The sequence below is a fragment of the Eumetopias jubatus genome, unplaced genomic scaffold, assembly GCF_037043125.1.
Source record: "Eumetopias jubatus isolate StellerSeaLion01/CBP00866 unplaced genomic scaffold, mEumJub1_p1.0 scaffold_1, whole genome shotgun sequence".
Taxonomy (NCBI): domain Eukaryota; kingdom Metazoa; phylum Chordata; class Mammalia; order Carnivora; family Otariidae; genus Eumetopias; species Eumetopias jubatus.
Window position 1 is genome coordinate 34,708,221 of NW_028274807.1, and position 23,102 is coordinate 34,731,322.

Below are 23,102 nucleotides of genomic sequence, written 5' to 3' on the forward strand. Positions count from 1 at the left end.
GATGAAGAAAACTGCTTAAGGTAATACAGCTAGTAGGTGTCAGTCAGGATTTGACTACAGGTACACTTTTACTCTATGATTTTAAGAACTATTTTATCCTACCTCTCAGAAAGATGACTATGAAGACAAATAATGTAGAAGAGTTTTTTAAGACTTCAAGACAAAAATTAGATGAAATTTAAAACACCATGTATCTATCAACCTTACCTGAATGAAACCCAGTTCCCTGGCAAACTTAACTGGTCCACAACAAAACAAAGAGCCAGGAAGTGGACAAAAAATAAAAAGACTTTTTACATATAAAATTTAAGTCACAAAGCCCATAGATTAAAGCCTCATGCAACTACCATCACCTATTATGATGGCTTGAGTGGTGGCTCCCCAAAAGATATGCCCATGTCCGAATCCCCAGAACCTGTGAATGTTAACTTATTCGGGAAAAGGGTCTTTGCAGACATAATTAAGTTAAGGAACTTGAGATGAGGAGATCACCCTAGATATCTAGATTATCTGGTTCCTAAATCCAATGATAGTGTCCTTAGAAGAGAAATGCAGAGCAAACAGACGCAAGGGGAGGAGGTAAAGTGATGGTGAAGGCAGAGATTGGAGTGATACGGACAAGTCAAAGAATATCAGTAGGCACCAGAAACTAGAAGAGGTAAAGAATGGATTCTCCCTAGAGCCTCCAGAAGATATATGGCCCTGCTGACACCTTGATTTCAGACAACTGATCTCCAAAACTACTAGGGAATATACTTTTGTTATTTAAATCAGGAGAGAAGAACTGCTTTAGGACATTAATTGCCATAATTATATACCATCTATTTAACAAAAGCTATTTGAGGTGGCTAATAAAAATACTTGGGGTGGGGGGGACCCTGGGTAGCTCATTCAGTTAAAAATCTGCCTTCGGCTCAGGTCATGATCCCAACGTGCTGGGACCAAGCCCCACATCAGGCTCCCTGTTCAGAGGTGAGTCTGCTTCTCCATCTCCCTCTGCCCCTCTGCCCCTCTTGTGCTTGTGCTCTCTCTCTTAAGTAAATAAATAAAATCTTTTAAAAAAATTCTTTGAATATGTAAAACAATACATGACAAAAGCAAAAAAACAAAACAAAAAAATCTTAGAATAGAGAAAATCTATGGCATTTGAGTTCAGACTTTAGTCCTCTGGTGCCCGGTAGCAAAAGCAAAGAGGAAAGATATTACATTTTTATAATTCTATAAGCTTTAAATTGTCTCTTCTAGTTAGAAATGGCTCTACAAAATGAGATGTCACCTCATACCTGTCAGAATGGCTAAAATTAACAACACAGGAAATAAGTGTTGGTGAGGATGTGGGGAAAGGGGAACCCTCCTACACTGTTGGTGGGAATGCAAGCTGGTGCAGCCACTCTGGAAAACAGTATGGAGTTTGCTCAAAAAGTTGAAAATAGAGCTACCCTATGACCCAGCAATTGCACTACTAGGTATTTACCCAGAGGACACAAAAATACTGATTTGAAGGGATACATGCACCCTGATGTTTATAGCAGCATTATTGACAATAGCCAAATTATCAAAAGAGCCCTAACATCCATTGACTGATGAATGGATAAAGAAGAGGTGATATATATCTATATCTATCTATCTTCTATCATCTATCTATCTATAGAATATTATTCAGCCATCACAAAGAATGAAATCTTGCCATTTGCAATGACATGAATAGAGCTAAGCAAAATAAGTCAGTCAGAGAAGGACAAATGATTTCACTCATGTGGAATTTAAGAAACAAAACTGATGGACATAGGGGAAGGGAAGGAAAAATAAAACAAAATAAAAACAGAGAGGGAGGCAAACCATAAGGAATTCTTAACTATAGGAAACAATAGGGTTGCTGGAGGGGAGATTGGTGGGGGAATGGGGTAATTGGGTGATAGGCATTAAGGAGCACATTTCATGTAATGAGCACCTGCTGTTATATACAACTAATGAATCACTAAATTCTACCCCTGAAACTAATAATACACTATATGTTAACTAAATTAGATTTAAATAAAATTTTTATTAAAAAAAGAATGGAATCTTACCCTTTGCTACAATATGGATGGAACTAGAGTGTATTATGCTAAGCAAAATAAGTCAGAGAAAGACAAATACCATATGATTTCACTCATATGTGGAATTTAAGAAACAAAACAAACATGGGGCTGGGGAGAGAAAAGAGGGAAGCAAATCAGAAAACAGACTTTTAACTATAGAGAACAAAATGAGGTTTGCTGGAGGAGAGGTTAGCAGGGAGATGGGTTAAATGGGTGATGGGTATTAAGGAGTGCACTTGTTGTGGTGAGCACTGGGTGTTATATGTAAGTGATGAGTCATAAATTTCTATTACCGAAACTAATACTACAACATACATTAACTAACTGAAATTTAAATAAAAACCCGAAAAAGAAAAAACATGGCTCCATAAGTGGCAGATTTTTTTTTTTTAAAGATTTTATTTATTTGTTTGACAGAGAGAGAGAGACAGCGAGAACAGGAAACATAAGCAGCAGGAGTATGAGAGGGAGAGCAGGCTTCCCGCCAAGGAGGGAGCCCAATGTGGGACTCGATCCCAGGACCCTGGGATCATGACCTGAGCCGAAGGCAGATGCTTAACGACTGAGCCACCCAGGCACCCCATAAGTGACAGATATTGAGGAAATTTTTGGATCATGTACTCGGAAGCCAATTTTATTTTTTTTTTAAGATTTTATTTATTTGAGGGAGAGAGAGCATGAGCGGAGAGAGGGGTAGAGGGAGAGGGAGAAGCAGACTCCTCACTGAGCAGCAAGTGCAATGCGGGGCTTGATCCCAGGACCCTGAGATCACGACCTGAGGTGAAGGCAGATGCTTAACTGACTGAGTCACCCATGTGTCCCTCGGAAGCCAATTTTAGACAAACACAAGGACCTTTCCAAATAGTTTCTTCTTATGGATAGCAGTATGATAAGACAAGGACACAGACTTAGGAACCAGGCTGCCTGAGTTTGGATCTCAACACTGCTGCTCACTAACTGTGATCATGGGAAGTCAATTTCTTTGTGCCTCAGTTTCCATTTCTATAAAGTGGGAATGATAATAGTACATGCTTTCATATTGAGGGATTAAATGACTTAATACATATAAGATATTTACAACTGTATGTAACATATAACAATGACTTAATAAATGGTAAGATTTATATTTCTGCAAAGGCAATACTATAGCAAAGAGGAGTAATGTCTTCCATATACAATGCTTTCCAATAACTTAGATTAGTACAAAAATAAAGTATTGAGATCTTGAGGATAGTTAACACACTTCCCTGGGGGGGTGGGGGGAATATGTCAGTGAAACCTGACTTGGAATGTGATGGACATGAGGTTAGAACTTCTGAAGGAATCCTCTAACCAGTGACCAATATTGTCCACAGATCAATGCTGGTAAACAAATGCTTGTGACCAACCCACAAATAGAAAAATACAGGAATTGAGAAAAAGTGTTTAGAAACTTCAATATCAATTTGAAAAATATAATCATAAGAAATTGGGCCTTGCATTTGGTATTTTAAATTTATTTATTTCTTTAGGAAAATATTTTAATTTTATTTTAAGAAGCTATCAATCCATGACTGGTTATAGGAAGAAAGAAGAAAGGAAAGAGAAAGAAAGAAAGAAAGAAAGAAAGAAAGAAAGAAAGAAAGAAAGAAAGAAAGAAAGAAAGAAAGAAAGAAAGAAAGAAAGAAAGAAGGAAAGAAGGAAAGAAGAAAAGAAAAGAAAGGGAAAGAAAGAAGGAACGAAAAGAAAGGAAAGAGGAAAGAAAGAAGAAAGAAAGAAAGAAAGAAAGAAAGAAAGAAAGAAAGAAAGAAAGAAAGAAAGAAACCTTTTCTTTGATAAGCCTGTACTAGATAGAGCCAGAACTATTCTCAGAAAATTTTTTATCTGTACAAATGTCCCCATGAGTACATACTAGACACTCCCAAATCCTCATAAAATGAAACAAAGCAAAAATGGAATAGGAATTATATTGACTTTGAACATTTTAATGAAATTGCACTTTCATTTCACATGTTCAAGGTCAAAGTTAAATTATTCAAGTAGAGCCAGTCTATTCAAACTGCATTGTAAGATAACCATGCCAAGTTATTTAGAGACAAAAGACAAACTGTAAAGTATGAGAAAGTTGACTAGAATAGGACCCTCTTTATATTCTTTAGGTAGAAATGTCTTTAGAGTTGCATAGATTGAACCAACTGACAATAAAGAAATAGGCAATGGATGACTCAAAGACTACAAAAATGTCCATTTACTAAAGCAAAATATGTGGGTGTTTTAACCATGAACCCAGCCACACTGTATTCTTCTGCAGGACATGAAGTTCTAACATTAATATGATAATTTTTCATATTTTTTACTTTAAACACGACTGAACTCTAGTCTCAGCTCTACCATTTATAAGCCATATGACCTTGGACAAGTAACTTTCAGAACCTTAGTTTCATTTTCTATAATATAGATATAGTAAAGCATATCACTGGGAAGATATGACATTAAATATGATATCAAGACCATGACAAGAAGGGTAGCAGACCAAGGCAACTCAATTAATTTAGAGGGGAGGAGGCAGAGTTGTGCTATTGTGGCTGTATCTAATACAAGTCACAGCAGGTAATCTTCCCCAACTCTGCTTTCACTCCAGTAGGGCTTGGTATAATGTTGTAATTGCCTCACTTAAAAAATAAAGAGCTCTGATAGTATTGAAGTGAGTTATAATTATGATGAATTATAAAGCTTTAGAATACTGCTTCTGTAAAAATTAATGACAATCATCTTCAAAGTGAACTTTTGCAACATTACATTTCTAAATTCCATATCACCTATATTGTGTTTTTTACTCAAGAGAATTCTCTTTGAAACCACATTATTGAAGAAAAAAAAAGAAGCTAACCTAAATTAAATTCAGAAAATATTGTTTTGACTGGATACTGTAAGGCTAAAAACAAAAAGAACTGTACATAAACACTATGTTCTAGTTGGTAAATTTATTTTTCACAGCAGTATGGACTAAGAATTCTAAGACTACTCTGCATGTATATCACAGTTGGTTGAGCAAATAAGTAAATAAATTGTAGATAACTGGAGCCAGGTTTCATGCTGTCAGAGATAGAAGTTACAAATAAGCAATGAGGGAAGGATAGAATAAACCCTGTGGTTCTGAATTTGATTCAGAGATAGTGATATGAGCTCACCTACCCCCCTACACACACCCACAAAGAGATAAATATATTTTTAAAAATGTGTATACATGGATTTGTATAACACATATATTTCTTAGCTCTGTCTGCTGAGAGGACATGGAGACCATGACATTGCCATAACAACAAGCATACCCAGCACTGAGATCTTAGTTTCTGGACACCATTCTCCAACAAAAAGAACTAAGGGTCCTTGAAGAAATGGCTGATTCTACGGCTGAGTAGGAAAATGCAAGGTAAATCTGGAGCATTTAATAGTGCCAGAAAGAGAGTGTTAAAAAGGAGAAGAGGAAGAAAAGGAAGAAGAAAAGAAGGAGGAGGAGGAGACAGAGACAACTATGAGAGCATGTCAAAAAGACATAGGAACCAACCAGAAAGAGTCCCCAATAGTCAAAGCAGGAATCATTTGAGAAACAAAATAAATAATAGTAGTGTTGGACTCTTAGTAGTATAGGCAAACCTCATTTTATTGTACTTTATTGTACTTCACAGATTCTGCATTTTTTACAAATTGAAAGTCTATGGCAACCCTGCATCAAGCAAGTTTATTGGTGACATTTTTCCAACAGCATTTGCTCACTTTGTGTCTCTGTGTCACATTTTGGTAATTCTCACAATATTTCAAATTTTTTCTTCTTATTATATTTGTTATGGTGATCTGTGTGATCGGTGATCTTTGATGTTACTATTGTAATTGTTTTGGGGTGCCATGAACCACACTCACATAAAATGGTGAACTTAATAGGTAAGTGTGTATGTTCTGACTTCACTGACTGGCCATTCTTTATCAGTCTCTCTCTCTTTAGGTCTCCCTATTTCTTGAGACTCAACAATATGAAATCAGGCCAATGAACAACTCTACAATGGCCCCTAAGTGATCAAGTGAAAGGAAGAGTCACGTGTCTCTCACTTTAAATCAAAAGGTAGAAATTATTAAGCATAGTGAGGAAGGCATGTCAAAAGCTGAGCTAAGCCAAAAACTAGGTTTCTTATGTCAATAGCCAATTTATGAATGTAAAGGAAAAGTTCTTGAAGGAAATTTAAAGTGATACCCCAGAGAACACATGAATAATAAGAAAGTGAAACAAACAGCTTTATTGCTGATTTGGAGAATGTTCTAGTGGTCTGGATAGAAGATTAAGCCAGCCACAGTGTTCCCTTTAGCCAAAGCCTAATCTAGAGCAAGGCCCTAACTCTAATTTTATAAAGGCTGAGAGAGCAGAAGCTGCAGAAGGAAAGTTTTCAGCTACCTAAGGCAGGTTCCTGAAGTTTAAGGGAAGGAGCTATTTCCTTAACATCAAAGTACAAGGTGAAGCACAAGTACTAATGTAGAAACTGCAGCAAGTCATCCAAAAGATCTAGCTAGGATAATTAATGAAGGAGGCTACCCTAAACAGTAGATTTTTAGTGTAGACAAAATAGCCTTCTATTGGAAGAAGATGCCATCTAGGTCTTTCATAGCTAGAGAGGAGAAGCCAATACCTGGCTGGAAAGGCTAACTCTTGTTAGGGTGCTAATGCAACTTGTAACTTGAAGTTGAGCCCAATGCTCATTTATCATTCTGAAAATCCTAGGGTTCTTAAGAATTACTCTAAGTCTACTCTGTGATCTATAAACGGGAAAACAAAGCTTGGATGACAGCACATCTCTTTACAACATGGTTTACTAAATATTTTAAGTCTACTATTGAGACCTAATGCTCAGGAAAAAAAAAAAAAAGATTCCTCTCAAAACATTACTCCTTACTAACAATGCACCTAGTCACCTAATAACTCTGATGAAGGTGTACAAGGAGATTAATGTTGTTTTCATGCTTGTCAACACAACAGCCATTCTGCAACCCAAGGACCAAGGAGTAATTTTGACTTTCAAATCTTACTATTTATAAAAAAATATTTTATTTTATTATTTATTTGAGAGAGAGAATGAAAGAGCATAAGTGGGGGGAGAGGCAGAGGGAAAGGGAGAAACAGACTCCCTGCCCAATGCAGGGCTCGATCCCAGGACCCGGGATCATGACTTGAGATGAAGGCAGACACTTAACTGACTGAGCCACCCAGGTATCCCAAGAAGTGAATTTTTATAAGGCTATAGCTGCCAGAGATAGTAATTCTACTGATGGATCTGGGAAAAGTCAATTGGAAACTTTCTGGAAGGGATTCACCCTTCTAGATGCCATTAAGAACATTTGTTACTCAGTGGAAGAAGTCAAAATATCAGCTTTAGAAGAAATTCATTCCAATCTTCATGGATGACTTTAAGAGGTTGAAGTCTTCAGTGAAGAAAGTTACTGCAGATGTTGTGGAAATAGCAGGAGAACTAGAATTAGAATCAGAGCCTGAAGATTGCTGAATTGCTGTGATCTCATGATAAAACTTGAACAGATGAAGAGTTCCTTCTTATGGATGAGCAAAGAAATTGGTTTCTTCAAATGGAATCTACTGGTGAAGATGCTTTGAAGATTATTGAAGTTATAACAAAGAATTTAAAGTAGCACATAAACTTAGTTGATATAGCAATGGGGGCTCAGTTTGAGAGGATTGACTCCAATTTTAAAATAACTTTTATTGTGGGCAAAATACTATCAAACAACATCACATGCTACAGATAAATTGTTCACGAAAGAAAGAGTCAATTAATTCAGCAAAATTTATTGTTGTCTTATTTTAAGAAATTGCCATAGTCACCCACAACCTTAAGTAACCACCACCCTGATTAGCCAGTAACCATTAACATCAAAGCAAGACCCTTCAGCAGCAAAAAGATTACAACTTGCTGAAAGCTCATATGATGGGTAACATTTTTTAGCAATAAAGTATTTTTTAATTGTCATGTACATTTTGTAGATATAATGCTATTGTATACCTAATAGACTACAGTATAGTATAAACATAACTTTCATATGCACTGGGAAGCCAAAAAAATTCACTGGACTAATTTTATTACAATATTGCTTTATTGAAGTGGTCTGGAACCAAACCTGAAATATCTCTGGGTTATACTTGTGACAGTATTTATAACTCAAAGAACAAAACAAATATTCACAAATACATCTGAATATACATAATTGATTGACAAAATAATGAGGGAGAAGGGAAAAATTTTCTTTCAGAAAAATTCTAAATAAATTATTCTCCCTGCAGGAGGTGGAGCTTAATTCTCTTCCACTGGAATGTGTGCTAGACTTTAGTTACTTGCTTCCAAATAAAAGAGTATGGAAACAGAAAACAGGAACTTTACAGTAGAGAAAGCTGTTAGATTGCACCTTAAACAAGTGAAAAAAAAATTAACACCACTGGTGATAAGACATGTTGTGATATAACCCTTGATATGGTGTGATGAGAAGCTCATTTCATTGCTGAGATGTTCTTCAAAAAAAATTGAGAATTTCTGATTATAAGTAAATATCAGACAAAACCAATTCAAGGATGTTTACAGAAGAGCTGATCAATATTCTTAAAAATTGTGAAGGATAATGAAGAGGGAGGAAAGACTGACACTATCACGAGTTGAAGAAGGCTAAGGATACATGATGACTAAAAGTTAAGTGATATCTTAGCTCTTTTGATTTCAAACTGTACTATAAAACTGTAATAGTCAAAACAGCATGGTACTGGCTCAAAAACAGATGCATAGACCAGTGGAACAGAATAGAGAGCCCAGAAATAAACTCATGCTTATATGATCAATGAATCTATGAGAAGGGAGACAAAATAGTACAAAGAGGAAAAGACAGTCTCTTCAATAAATGGTATTGGGAAAATTGGACAGCTACATGCATAAGTCTGAAACGGGACCATTTTCTTACACCATATATGAAAATAAACTCAAAATGGATTAATGAAAGACCTTAACATAAGACCTGAAACTATAAAACTCCTAGAATAAAACATAGGCAATAAGTTCTTTGACATTGGTCTTGGCAATATTTTTTTGGATATGTCTTCTCAGGAAAGAAAAAAAAAAAGAAAAGACAAACAAATGGGACTACATCAATCTGAAAAGCTCTTGCACATTGACAGCAACCATCAACAAAACAAAAAGTCACCTTTCTAAATGGGAGAAGATACTTGCAAATGATATATCTGTTAAGAAGTTGTTACCTAAAATATAAAAAGAATTCATACAATTCAATAACAATAATACAACACAACATCAACAACAAAGATCCTGACTGAAAAATAGTTAGAGGACCTGAAAAGACATTTTTCCAAAGAAAACATACAGATGGCCAACAGGGATATGAAAAGATGCTGAACATCGGTAGTCATCAGAGAAGTGCAAATCAAAACCAAAATGAGATACTACCTCACACATGTCAGAATGGCTATTATCAAAAAGATAAGAAATAATAGCTGTTGGTGAGGATGTGGAAAGAAGGAAACCCTTATGCACTATTGGTGGGAATGTAAATTGGTGCAGCCAATATGGAAAATAGTATAGAGATTCATCAAACAATTACAGCAATCCAGCAATTCCACTTCTGGGTATTTATCCGAAAAGAAAGAAAAAAGAAAAGAAGACACTAATTTGAAAAGATATATGTACCTCTATATTCACTGCAGCATTACTTATAATTGCCAAGATATGTAAGTAACTTGCTCCCATTGATAGATGAATAGATAAAGACACTGTGACATAAGTCACAGGGATATAATATACATCAGAAAGAATATAGTCAATAATCTGTAATAACCTTGTGTGGTGACAGATGGTAACTAGACCTATAGTGGTAATCATTTCATAGTGTATAAAAATATCATCACTATTTTTTACACCTAAAACTAATGTAATATTGCATGTTAATTTAATTCAATTTAAGAATAAATAAAATGGGGCAACCTGGCTGGTGCAGTTGTTTAAGCATCTGATTCTTGGTTTTGGCTCAGGTTGTGATCTCAGGGTCGTGAGATCAAGCTCAGCGTAGGCCTCCACTATGAGTTTGGAGTCTGCTTAAGACTCTCTCTCCCTCTCCCTTTGCCCCTCTCCCCTGCACTCTCTCTCTCAAATAAATAAATAAATCTTCAAAAAAATAAATAAAGATTAATGGAAAGAAAAAAGTATATATATAGTTCTGGCAAAATTATAAAGTTGTGTTGGATAGAAAAGTACATACATACATGCATATGTACATACATAGAGTTAAAGTGATGTTCTGGAATGGATCTTGGAATTAAAAAAAGGTGAAAGAGTAATAAAATCTGCAGGTTAGTTAATAGCATTCTACCAGTGTTAAGATCTTAGTTTTAATGTATGTGTTTGTATAAAATGTTAACATTGAGAAAGTTTGGTGAAGGTACATGGGAACTCTTTATACCGTTTTTGCCATTTTCCTATAAATCTGAAGTTTTTCCAAAATAATTCTTCTTAAACCTATAATATCTATATTTCTAAAATCTTAATATTTGTTGATTTTGTAGAGAAAATATATGCAGGTTTCAAAAACTATTGTTACACATATTTTTCAATAATTTAAATTTTTTTCTAAAAGAAAAATATTGCAATATTAACTTTACCCCTTCTTCTAATGGTATTTAGTGCTTACACAAACCTTAATATTAAATGAAAATATATGATAATATTTTAAGAATATCATAATAAAAAACTTCTGACTCTTCTGGTGTATTAAGTGTAATGGACTTTCTGAGCTTCTGTTAACTCTGAGTTTACAAGGCTGCTGCTTAGTTATCAGGTAGCATAGTGTTCTGAGAAATTTAAAGGAATTGCTACAAGTGCCTAATTAATCCTTACAAAGTTGAGATAATCTGATTCATTAAAAGAACAATGTGTGCCTGGTACTGAACTAGAAATTTTTAATTACCATTTTGTTCTTTGCTGATAACTTGATCTTCAGTGAAAAAAAGTGACTGTCCCTAGGTGACCCATCAAAAAGTTCAAAGCACAAAACTGCAGGAAATACAGGAAATCTCAGGTAAATGACCCAGATTTTAAGAATTTATTTTTCTCACTTTAAGGTCATTTTCCTTAGACTATTTGATCCTTAAAACAATTTTATTGGAATCCCTTTTTTTTAATACAAAATTTTCGTGACAGAGTCCCTTAAGCTATTGAAGTTTCTTTCTAATTTGATTCTTCTACTATTTGCTTCCATCTATTTTTCATTCAAATGTTTCCTTCTTTTCTAGAAATGTATCCTATTTTCAAGAATTTCTTTTTAAAAAAATTTTATTTATTTATTTGCTAGAGAGAGAGAGAGAGAGCATAACAAGGGGAGTGGCAGGCACAGGGTGAAGCAGGCTCCCCGCTGAGCAGGGAGCCCGATGCCGGACTTGATCCAGGACCCTGGGATCATGGCCTGAGCTGAAGGCAGACACTTAACTGACTGAGCCACGCAGGCACCCCTATAATGTCTTTTTTTTTTAAATTATTTATTTATTTTGGGGGGGAAGGGGCAGAAGGAGAGGTAGAGAAAGTCCCAAACAGACTCTGTGCTGAGCACAAAGCCCAATCTCAGGACCCTGAGATCACAGTGAGCCAAAACCAAAAGCTGGACATTTAACCAACTGAGCCAGCCAGGTGCCCCTATAATAATCCTTTTAAGTTTGAAAAGATACAGTGTTCAAAGATATTACAGTGAAACCAGTTATTTACTTGATATTAGTTTCCATAGTAAGGATTATTTTTAAACAAGCATTCTGTCTTTACATGAAATTAAAAATCTAGGTGTGAATTTAACTATATCAAGATTTCTTTTGAGAACTTTTTCAGAGATAATTAATCTTGCAGATGTTTTTGCATTACCCGCATTCATGAACACCTCCTAAATTAACTCTCATGTGGGAAGGTAACATTTCCTAAGCCAACCATATTAAATTATTTCATGAGAGAGTTTATCATTTCACCTGACTCAATATTCTACTAGTTATACTATACTTTTGATCTTAAAAAAAAAAGTATTTGACAGGTAAAGTTGAAACTTTTTCTTAGTGGGATGAGGTCAGAAAATTCTTTGATCTAAGAATAGTTCCAATATAAAAGGATTGTAGAGGCTGTATTTGAGGTATATATTTCTATAAAGTCATCACTCCCTATTAAATGACAGACACTCTTAGAGTATCCAGGGTTTTTTTTTTCTTATTTTTTAAGTGAACAGTATTTAGAATTGAATTTCATGCTCATTAAAATCGATACTTCCCAAGGGTAGATAATGTAGTTTAAATTAAGAGATATACATTTGTACGTGTATGTAGAAAGAAACTTTGATTCAATATTTTACCATAAGCTGGATTTTCTGCAGAAGAACTATATATAGATTTCTTAATCTTCCCATGGCCCATCTCCCTTATTAAGATCAGCTGGGACTTCAGTTTCAAATCAGAGTAACAAAGACTAGATTTGCCCTCTTGTAGGAAACAACAACAATATCAAATCAAGGTGCTGGGCATCAGACAACCAAAGAGAGTGATCCCTGAGAGATAGAAAACATCTGAGGTAACCCCTACAAATGTCCTAGCTTAATGTCATGAGAGAATTTCCAAGCTGTGGTTCAGAGAAGAAGAACACAGGCAGACCCTGGCCTGAGGAAGTGGAGGTCCAGAGAGAAAAAGCAGCCTAGAGTTCATAGGACAACACCACAAAGGAGGGACCAGCACAGATAACCCCCCCCCCCCCCCCCGCCCAAGGCATGCAGAAGATCTCAGCTGAATATTCCCCAGAGTACTGGTCAGTGTTTGTATTTGAGCAGACTGCCAGAGGCAGTGAAAACCATTCAAAAGAATTACAGCAAACAGTGCACAACATTCACACAGGCCAGGAAAATTACGTTCCACAGATCCATGCCAGGAAAACTCATAATTCATGTACCATTGGGTAGAGTACTCAGAAAAGTCTTGGCTTAGTAGTGGTGGATAATTAGCCCTATGCTGGGTACTTTTCTGGAGCCACCTAACAAGTCATAAAAGCAAGACCATAAAGGATCTATTTCTAAGTAACTTAACTGCATACAAGAATGAAGCTTAAGAATATTTATAGGAATAAGAAAACTCAGAAAGTAAAATCCACAAGGTCTGACACCCAAGCAAAGATTTGGAGACATGCAATGAAGCAGACAGATATGATCCATACTGAGGAGAATAATCAATCAATCAAAACTGGCTTCAAACTGACATAAATGTTAGAATTAGCAGACCCAAGGAATAAACAGTTATTTTGCCTTGAATACATGTATCTAAAAAGTTAAGTAGAAATATTGAAGATATGAAAAACCTCACATCAAACTTGTAGAGATGAAAACTACAATGTCTGAAATGAAAATTTAGGGTATTGAAGAAAGCAATAGAAACTATCCAAAATTTAAAACAGAAAATATGGGGTGCCTGGGTGGCTCAATCAATTGCTCATCCAACTCTTGATTGCAGATCACCTCATGATCTCATGGTCATGGGATCAAGCCCTGTGTTGGGCTCTGTGCTGAGTGTGCAGCCTGCTTAAGATTCTTTCTTCCCCTACAAATCACCCCCCTGCCACTTGTGCACACGCACACTCTTTCTCTCTCAAAAATAAACAATAAATAAATAAATAAATAAATAAATAAATAAATAAATAAGAAAATATACTTTTTAAAAAGAATGCAAAGCACACCAAGTGAGCTCCGGAACAACTTCAAGCAACCTTTTAAATATGCAACTGGATCCCTGAAGTAGTGAAAAAAGAATGAACAAACAAAAAAAATTAAAGAAATGATGGCCACTTTTTTCAAATTTCATGAAAATTAAACACCCATATTCCAAGAAGCTAAATGAGCTTTAAGCACAAAAAAAGTGAAGAAAATCACATCAACACATTTCATAATGAAATTGCCTAAAACCCATTATAAAAGGAAAAATCTTAAAAGCAGCCAAAGGAAAATAGATATGTATACAAACAAAAATAAGGGAGACAGCAGATTTCTCATTGGAAAAACTCAAATAGTGGAGGGACATCTTAAGAATGTAAAAGAAAAGACAAACAACCTAGAGTTTAATATTCAGTGAACTTATTTTTCAAAATAAATGCAAAAAAAGTAGCTCAGACATACAAAAGCTGAAAAAATAATTTTGAGACTTACACTACAATAAACTGAAATGTGTCAGGCAGATGAAAACTGACACCAGATGAAAATATACATCTAAAGGAATGAGGATCACCAAGAAAGGTAACTACATGGATAAAAGATAAGGATTTTTGCTTATAATTTAAATTTCTTCAAAAGACAATTCACCATTTAAGCAAAATTATGTGTGTTTTATAACATGTATTAGTAAAATAAATAAAAAAATGGTAAAAGACTAGGAAGTAGAAATGGAAGTAAACTATTGTCAACTTATGTGTACATATAGTGATATAAAAATCACTTAAAGTGGAATGTGGTAAGTTAAAGATGTATACTATAAACCTCAATACAATCAATAAAAGAAGAGGTATAACTAATGATCCAACAAAGAAGACAAAATGAAATCACTAAAAAATACTGAGTCTAAAAGGCAGAAAAGGCAGGAAAATGGAAGAAAGAACAGAAAGAACAAACACAAAATAGGAAATGATAGACTTTAATATACCAATGATCATATTAAATAGAACAGGTCAAGACATTCCAATGAAAAAGAGATTGTCAGATTAGAAGACCCAACACAATGTTGCCTATAATAAAATCACTTTAAATATAAATAAACAAAAGAGATGCTATGTTAATATTCTTCAAAATGAAGCTGCAGCAGCCATACTAATATCAGACCAAGTATATGTCAGGGCAAATGATATTACCAGGAATAAAGAAGATCATTTCATAATGATAAAGCAATCTATTTATCAAAAAGACATAATAATTCTAAATCTTTATGAATCTATAACAGATTTTTGAAATACATAAAGGAAAAATTGATAGAACTGAAAGAAGAAATAGACAAATACAGTATTACAGGTAGAAATTTCAATACCTTCCTTTCAATATAAGATAGAATAAATAGACAAGATCAGTAACAATATAGAATATTTGAACACACTAACCTAATGGTCATTGCTGTAACACTCCATCCAACTTTAGTAGAATGCACACTCCTCCAGTGCACATGGAAAATTTACTGAGATAGATTATTATGGATAATAAAACAAGTTTAAAGGATTAAAATTATAAAGAGTGTATTCTTTGAATACAATCAAATGAGAAAACAACAAGAGTAACACATCTGGAAAATCCCCAAATATTTGGTAATAAATAACACACTTCTAAATAACACATGGGTTAAAGATGAAATAATAGAATTAGAAAACATTTTATAATAAATTGCAATGAAAACACAATATAACAGAGTTTCTGGGATGCCACTAAAGCAGTACTTAGGAGGATCCATGGGGGCCCAGTGTGCCATGGCTGCAAACAGTAGCCTCCTTGGTAGTATATGCAGCCTGTTGATTGTATGGGTTGCCCTAAGGGACCTTGGAGACAGCCCTTTCCAGTGGACATTGAGGTCTGACCTCATGCTATCTCCAATCTAGGTGGCAGACAGGTATGCGGGGTGCCTTTGGAAAGTCCCAGGGCAAAGTAGCCAGGGTCCACATTGGCCAAGTCATCATGTCCATCTGTACCATGCTGCAGAACAAGGAGCATGTGATTGAGGCCCTACACAGGGCCAAGTTCAAGTTCCCTGGCTGCCAGAAGATCCACATCTCCAAGAAGTGGGGCTTTGCTAAGTTTAATGCAGATGAATTTGAAGACATGGTGGCTGAAAAGCGGCTTATCCCAGATGGCTGTGGGGTCAAATACATCCCTAATCATGGTCCCTTGGACAAATGGAGGGCTCTGCACTCATGAGAACCTCGGCACTGCCCCCTCCCTAGTCATGCCCACCAATAAATCCTACTTCCTGTCAAAAAAAAGAAGCATTTGGGAGGAAATGTATAGCATTAAACACCTGTTAGAGAAGGAATGTCTCAAATCAGTGATCTCAGCTTCTACTTTAGGAAATTAGAAAAAGAAAAGCTAACTAAACTAAAGTGCACAGAAGAAATTAAAAGATCAAAACAGAAACCAATGAAATAGAAAACAAAATCAATAGAGAAAACCAAAGAAACAAAACCGAATTTGTTGAAAGATGCATAAAATTGGTAATCCTACAGCCAGATTGATTAAACGGAGGGAGGGAAAGAGGAAGAGAGGGAGAATAGACACAAGTTACCAATATACCAGTATCAAGAATGGAAGCAGGAACACCACTATGGATTCTGCAGATATTAAAAAGACATTAAAGGGTTGTTATGAGAAACTTTATGCCTATAAATTCCATAATTGAAACAAAATAGAAGAAGTTCTTGAAGGACACAAACTACTAAAACTTTAAGAAGAAATAGATAATCTATAAATATATATGTATATGCATGCCTACACAGACAAATGTGTGTGTGTGTATATATATATATATACACACACACACACATATTTGCATACATATGACCTTGAATTTTACTAAATAAATTTCCCATGAAGAAAGCCCAGATGTTGTCACTGATTAATTCTATCAACGCTTTAAGGAAGAAATAATACCAATTCAACACAAACTCTTCCAGAAAATTGAAGAGTGAGGAATACTTCCCAACTCATTCTATAAAGTCACATTACCATTATAATAGAATCAGACCAAGACATTACCAAAAAAAAAAAAAAAGAAAGAAAGAAAGAAAACTACACACCAATATCCTTAATAAACCTACAGGCAAAAAATAGTTTTTGGAAAATTAGTAAATAAATGTCAACCATATATAAAAGGGATATATCATGATCAAGTAAGGTTTACCTAAGGAATGCCAGTTTGGTTTAACATTTATAAATTAATCAATATATTTCACCATATGAAAAATCTGGGTGGCTCAGTTGGTTAAGCGACTGCCTTCGGCTCATGTCATGATCCTGGAGTCCTGGGATTGAGTTCCGCATCGGGCTCCTGGCTCAGCGTGGAGCCTGCTTCTCCCTCTGACCTTCTCCCCTCTCATGCTGTTTCTCTCTCTCTCTCTCTCTCTCTCTCAAATAAATAAATAAAATCTTTAAAAAAAATCTAAAATGAAAAAATCATGTGATCATTTCTATAAGTACAGGAAAACAATTAGACAAAATCCAAGATCCATTTCTGATAAGAATTCTCAGCAAAGTATGAGGAGAAGGGCCCCTCCTCAACCTGATAAAGGTCATCTACAAAAGTTCTTCTGCTAACATACTTAATGGTGAAAGACTAAATGGTTTCTTTCTAAAATCAGGGACAACACAGGATGTCCACTCTCATCACCTCCATTCAATTTGTATTGAAAGTTCTGGACAGTGCATTTTGGAAGATAAATATCTCATCTAAATTGGAAAGAAAGAGAAAAAGTACTTATTTGCAAATCATGTGATTGTCTATATTGAAACCTCTAAAAATACCTACTAGACCTAGTGAGTTTAATGAAGTTACAGAATATGAGATCAAAATACAAAAATCAATTGATTATGTATGCTAGCAAAATTATTGAGAGGTAGTTGAAATTTTTAAAAGATTGCAACTATAAGAGCATTAAAAAAATATGAAGTACTTCAGGGGCACCTGGGTGGCTCAGTCAGTTAAATATCTGCCTTTGGCTCATGTCATGATCTTGGGTTCCTGGGATTGAGACTTGTGTCGGGCTCCCTGCTCAGCAGGGAGTCTGCTTCTTGCTCTTCCTTTCCCTCTCCCCTTCTCCCCAAATCATGCTCTCTCTCTCAAATAAATAAAATCTTTAAAAATAAAATATGAAGTACTTCAGAATAAATCTGGCAAAAGATGTTCAAGTACCATACACTGAAAACTACAAAATAATGCTTCAGCAAATTAAGGAACACTTAAATAAATGTAGAGACACAACATGTTCAATGATAAGAAGAATCAATGTTGTTAAGATGATAGTTCTCCCCATACCTAATTTATAGAATCAAAGCAATCCCAGTGAAAATCCTGGTAGACATTTTTTTCTTTTTTTTAGAAATTGCCAAATTGATTCTAAAAAGTTCATATAGAAGTGCAAAGGATTTGGACTAACCAAAATAAACATTAAAAAGAAGAATAAATACTACCTGATTTACAATACTTATTATAAAGCTGTAGTATAAAGACAATGTGGTCTTGGGGCAAAGATAGATAAATGGACTATTGGGACACAATTCAAAGTTCAGTAATAGATCCATACCAAGAGATCCTTTGATTTTTTTTAAAGATTTTATTTATTTATTCAGAAGAGACAGAGAGAGACAGGCAGAGGGAGAAGCGGGCTCCCCGCTGAGCAGGGAGCCTGATGCGGGACTCGATCCCAGGACCTGAGATCATGACCTGAGCCGAAGGCAGCCGCTTAACGACTGAGCCACCCAGGCGCCCATCATTTGATTTTTGACAAAGGTTTTGTGGAAACTTGATGCAGAAGAGATAATCTTTGATACTGAATAACTGGATTTTTATGTGTATTCCATATGATCCATACCACTAATTAAATACAAATTTCATCAAAGAGAATCATAAAACTAAGTGTCAAACCTAAAACCATTAAAAGTGTAGAAGAAAACATAGGAGAAATCCTTGTGACCTTGGGTTAGGCAAAGATTTCTTTGATTCAAAGGAAAAGCATGGTCCATAAGTAAATATATTGATAAATTTAACTTAATAAAATTAATTTTTCCTGTTCTCTGAAAGATACTCTTAAAAGAATGAAATGACACAACACAGGCTGAGAGAAAATATTTGCAAAGCATTTATCTGAGAAAGGACTATAACCAGAATACATAGAACTTACAAAAACAATGATAAGATAGTTTGACTTCTGAACACCTTCTCAGCTCTACAGTCTCCTGGACAGTTCAGAGAGTGTTATGGAATTATCAACAGACCAACTCAGCTGCAGTAAGAAAGTCATATAGGGAAACTACACTGCAACGTTAAATTAAAGCATGAGGCATGCTGGAACCAGGAAGTAGCAGTGGAAATGGCAGAGAAAAGCAATGCAGGATCACGCAGAATTGGGGAAACTGATCTAATTAAATTGTGTACATAGCTTTCACCAGTCTAGCAAGGCGGATCAAAGTCTACGGGTTGCTGTGCCTGGACTGGAGGTTACAATATATAGTTCTCCTAGGGTATTGAGGTCTTTGTTCAGAGAATTTCTTTTAAGGGCCTTATTCCTAAAGGAAACTAAAGTACTACACACACACACACACACACACACACACACACACACACACACACACAAATACATTTGTACCCATGGTTGAAGACTTGAGATAAATGCACCCATAAAGGGCAGATGCAGAAGAGCCAAAAAGGGAGACAAAGGGGACAGAGATGTTAAAAAAGGTAAAAGAAAAACAAGAATATTTACAGATATCGAGGGAAGAAAAAGTTTCAAAATGGACTTCATTGAAAATTATAGTGAAGTCAAGAAGGGGTCATTAAGAATCAATGATTGGATGATTATTTGTGACCTGTAAGAATGCAGTACTAGTAGAGCGGTGGGATAGGGAATTGATGCTATGGAGACAAACCAGTTCTGGAATCAGATTGTTCAAGTTTAAATACTGATTTCATCCTTTAAAAACGTTGCGACTTGGGCCAAATTGTTTAATCCTTCTGTCCTGATTGGATGAGGATAATATAATAATTATTACATCATAGGTTGTAAAGACAAAGTAAAAACCTTTTCACAAACTAGCTATTAAAGCCATACATTCATTTGAGAAGTTTGGCTATGAAAGGCAGAAGATAAACAGTCACATTTCTCCTTTTTCTGGGTCACACCAGTTATGGAGAAAATTAAAGATCTATGTTACTATAAGACATATCTCATCCTAGATCAGAAATTTTTTTTTTTTTAATTGAGATTAGAACTCCATCAGCTTTCCTTACTGCCCTTTACTCCTGAATTAGGAGAAGATATTTCTCAGTAGTCCCCTCTTGTAAGATGTCTCATCCGTTGGCTACCCCTGCTGTTCCCAACCCTATATACTCTTTTTTCCTCCACATGGATGCCACTGATTCTCCTAATTTCTGACCACTAACATGAAGTCATGCAATGGAAAGGTGTAAGGCTATAATTTGACATTCTAACAACATAATTTGAATATAAATATCCTTAAATTATATCACTGTCAAGAATTATTCATAAATAATACATTTTCCATATTTATAAAAATATATTCATAAGAAGAATATATCCACCAAAAATGTATTCATTCTTGTGATTATACTATCTTATGCCCTTCAGACTTCTTTACCTACACCTCAGTCTTCCACTCTAGCAATAAAGAGTTAGGGCAGAGACAAAAATAAATTTTCCCATGACTACTTTATGCAATCACAATAAAATCTGGTCAACTAAGTAGTCAAACCAATAAATTTAGAAATTAATAAGTCAGTGAATTGGATTCTGGCAAATTGTGTTCCCTGCCTGCCCTTGGGTTCACTGAGATTTCTTTTTATCCTTGTAAGACAGTTCTTCTCTTTTTATTTAAGGTGAGTTTTTATTACTTGCTTTCAAAAAAACCTTGACTAACATACACTCTCATTCATGGGACCTTTTCATATGCATGTTTCACATCTTCCCTTTCACCTTTAAATGAGTTTATATTCTATCATTTCATTACTGGTCCTACACTGCCCAAACTAGTCTAACCACAGTTGCCAGTGAGTTCCATGTCAGTAAATCCGATAGAACAATTCCAGTTTTTATCTAACTGGATTTTTCAGCAGCATTTGACATTGTTGACCCTCATTCTAGAAATTCTTTCTTTGGTTTATTTAATAATTTTTTTTTTCTAGATTTTCTGTCTACTGGTTTGGCTGTACCTTTTTGATCGCCTTTGTCACATCTTTCTTTCCTATCTGATCCTTAAATGTCAGAGTTCCTCTGGAATTTTCCCCCCTACTTCTCCACCCCCCTTTTTTTCTTCTTTCTCTCTGGTTTTCTTTATCTTTTTAGAAATGTTACCACCACACACCCAGTTACTCAAGAGAGAAAATTGGGACCCATGCAGTCATCCTTGATGGTTTGTTTTTCTTTACTGCCCATGTAAATCTTAAGAGTCTACCTCCAAATTGCTCTTGGGTTTTCTATTTTTTGCCAGGTTTACTGCCAACCATCCTGCTCTGATACCCAGCATCACGGTCCCACCTGGACTTACTGCAGTGCTCTTTGAAGTGGTCTCCTGCATCCAACTGATTCCTTCTCTAAACTATTTCTTTAGTCTCAGTTACAATTAAAAAAAAAATTTAAAGAATAAAATGAATTAATTCCTGCTTCAGACCCTTTAACAGCTTTCTCATGGTTTTAGAATAAAGTCCAAACTTTTTTTTTAAAGATTTTATTTATTTGACAGAGAGAGAGAACACAAGCAGGGGTAGGGAGAGGGAGAGGGCTCTCCGCTGAGCAAGGAGCCTGACAAGGGGCTCGATCCCAGGGGGCTCCATCCCAGGACCCTGAGATCATGACCTGAGCCAAAGGCAGACACTTAAACCTCTGAGCCACCCAGGCGCTCCCAAGTCCAAACTTTTTAAATGACTTACAGGGCCTCCCACAGTGCGGATGGTCTCCACCTATTATCTTCAACCTCATCCCTTATATGCTTCCTTGTTTATATTACATTTGCATTTAGTTTCTTTTGGCTCTAGTAAGATATTAGCTCTCTGGCCTATGGGCCCTCAAAGAGACATACTTCCCCTAGCCTGGATAGCCATTCCCCACTTTCACCAAGTTAATATGCACCCATCTTTGAAGTCTTAAGCAAATTGTCATCTCTTTGGCTCTTGCCAAACACTAGGCTGGGTCCTGCACATCTCTTTTATAAAACCTGTTACACATATAATACTTATTTAATATCTATATTTTCTTCTATATTATAAACTCCATAAAGGCAAAGGCCAAATCCATTTTATTACTGTGTCTCTAAAACCTAGGCCAGGCCAGGATGGTAACAGATGTTTAAAAAATATTAAATGAATGAATGACTTTTTTCCAGAATTCACTGTGTGACTATAAACTAATTATATTTATAAACTATATTATAAGCTTTTCCTTGAGATGAAACAAATGCTTTCCCTAAGCCTAGGTTGGTCCTTGGCATTAATAGCTTAAAGTTCTACCTATATACTATAGATAGATAAAAGCTCCATTTGCCCCAAAATATCTTACCTGGTAACCTATCATAACTCTCTTCCTTACTATTTGTTCTAAAACTGCCCTGCCTCCACCCACACTCACTTGGAATCTGCAATTATGGGATGAAATATTAATAGCTTTCCAAAAGGTCCGTGTTAAATGCATATCATTTTTTTTTCCCCTGGGGGCAGAATCCGACTTCCCTTTCTCCGGCCAAATGGAAGGATTATCAGATTCGCTGATTGCTAAATGCTATCCTTGAGGATATGAGAGAAAGAACACATAGCTATTACTAGGGGCTGTAAGCTTAACCCAGAACATTAGGGCACCCTCTGACCTTTATGTTTTGGAATGCTAAGAAAATTGGCCATCAGAAAGAAGGATGGCACTGATGACTAACTTTTCCTCCCTCACAGTTTTGTAGAACTAGCCCAAATGCCTTTAAAATGTATTTTGGAGTAATCCTTTTAATATGGAATAACAGAGTAGTGCCCAGACATTGCACCCTTGTGCCAACTTTCCCTGATATCTATGTCACTGGCCAACTGAAGGCAGAATAAATGAAATTAACTCTGCAGGAATAAATGGTGCCAAGTTCCATGACATAGATTGGAGGGAACTCAAGCACAGGCTTTAAGCTGCATCTTGAAATCAAGACCAAATCAGCAAAATTACTTGCACATAAATATGATTTGATTTGAAAACA

At 35.5% G+C, this 23,102-nt stretch overlaps 1 protein-coding gene and 1 pseudogene across 1 annotated transcript; both read left to right on the forward strand.

The window, feature by feature from the left end:
- The first annotated feature begins 15,583 nt into the window (after positions 1-15,583).
- On the forward strand, positions 15,584-15,704 carry LOC114219592 (small nucleolar RNA SNORA70; annotated as a pseudogene).
- A 45-nt stretch (positions 15,705-15,749) lies between these two features.
- Positions 15,750-16,067, forward strand: LOC148164995 (large ribosomal subunit protein uL16-like). Its single transcript, XM_088024466.1, has one exon. It carries the CDS (start codon positions 15,765-15,767, stop codon positions 16,065-16,067), a length of 303 nt encoding a protein of 100 aa, XP_087880592.1. The 5' UTR covers positions 15,750-15,764.
- Positions 16,068-23,102: the final 7,035 nt, after the last annotated feature.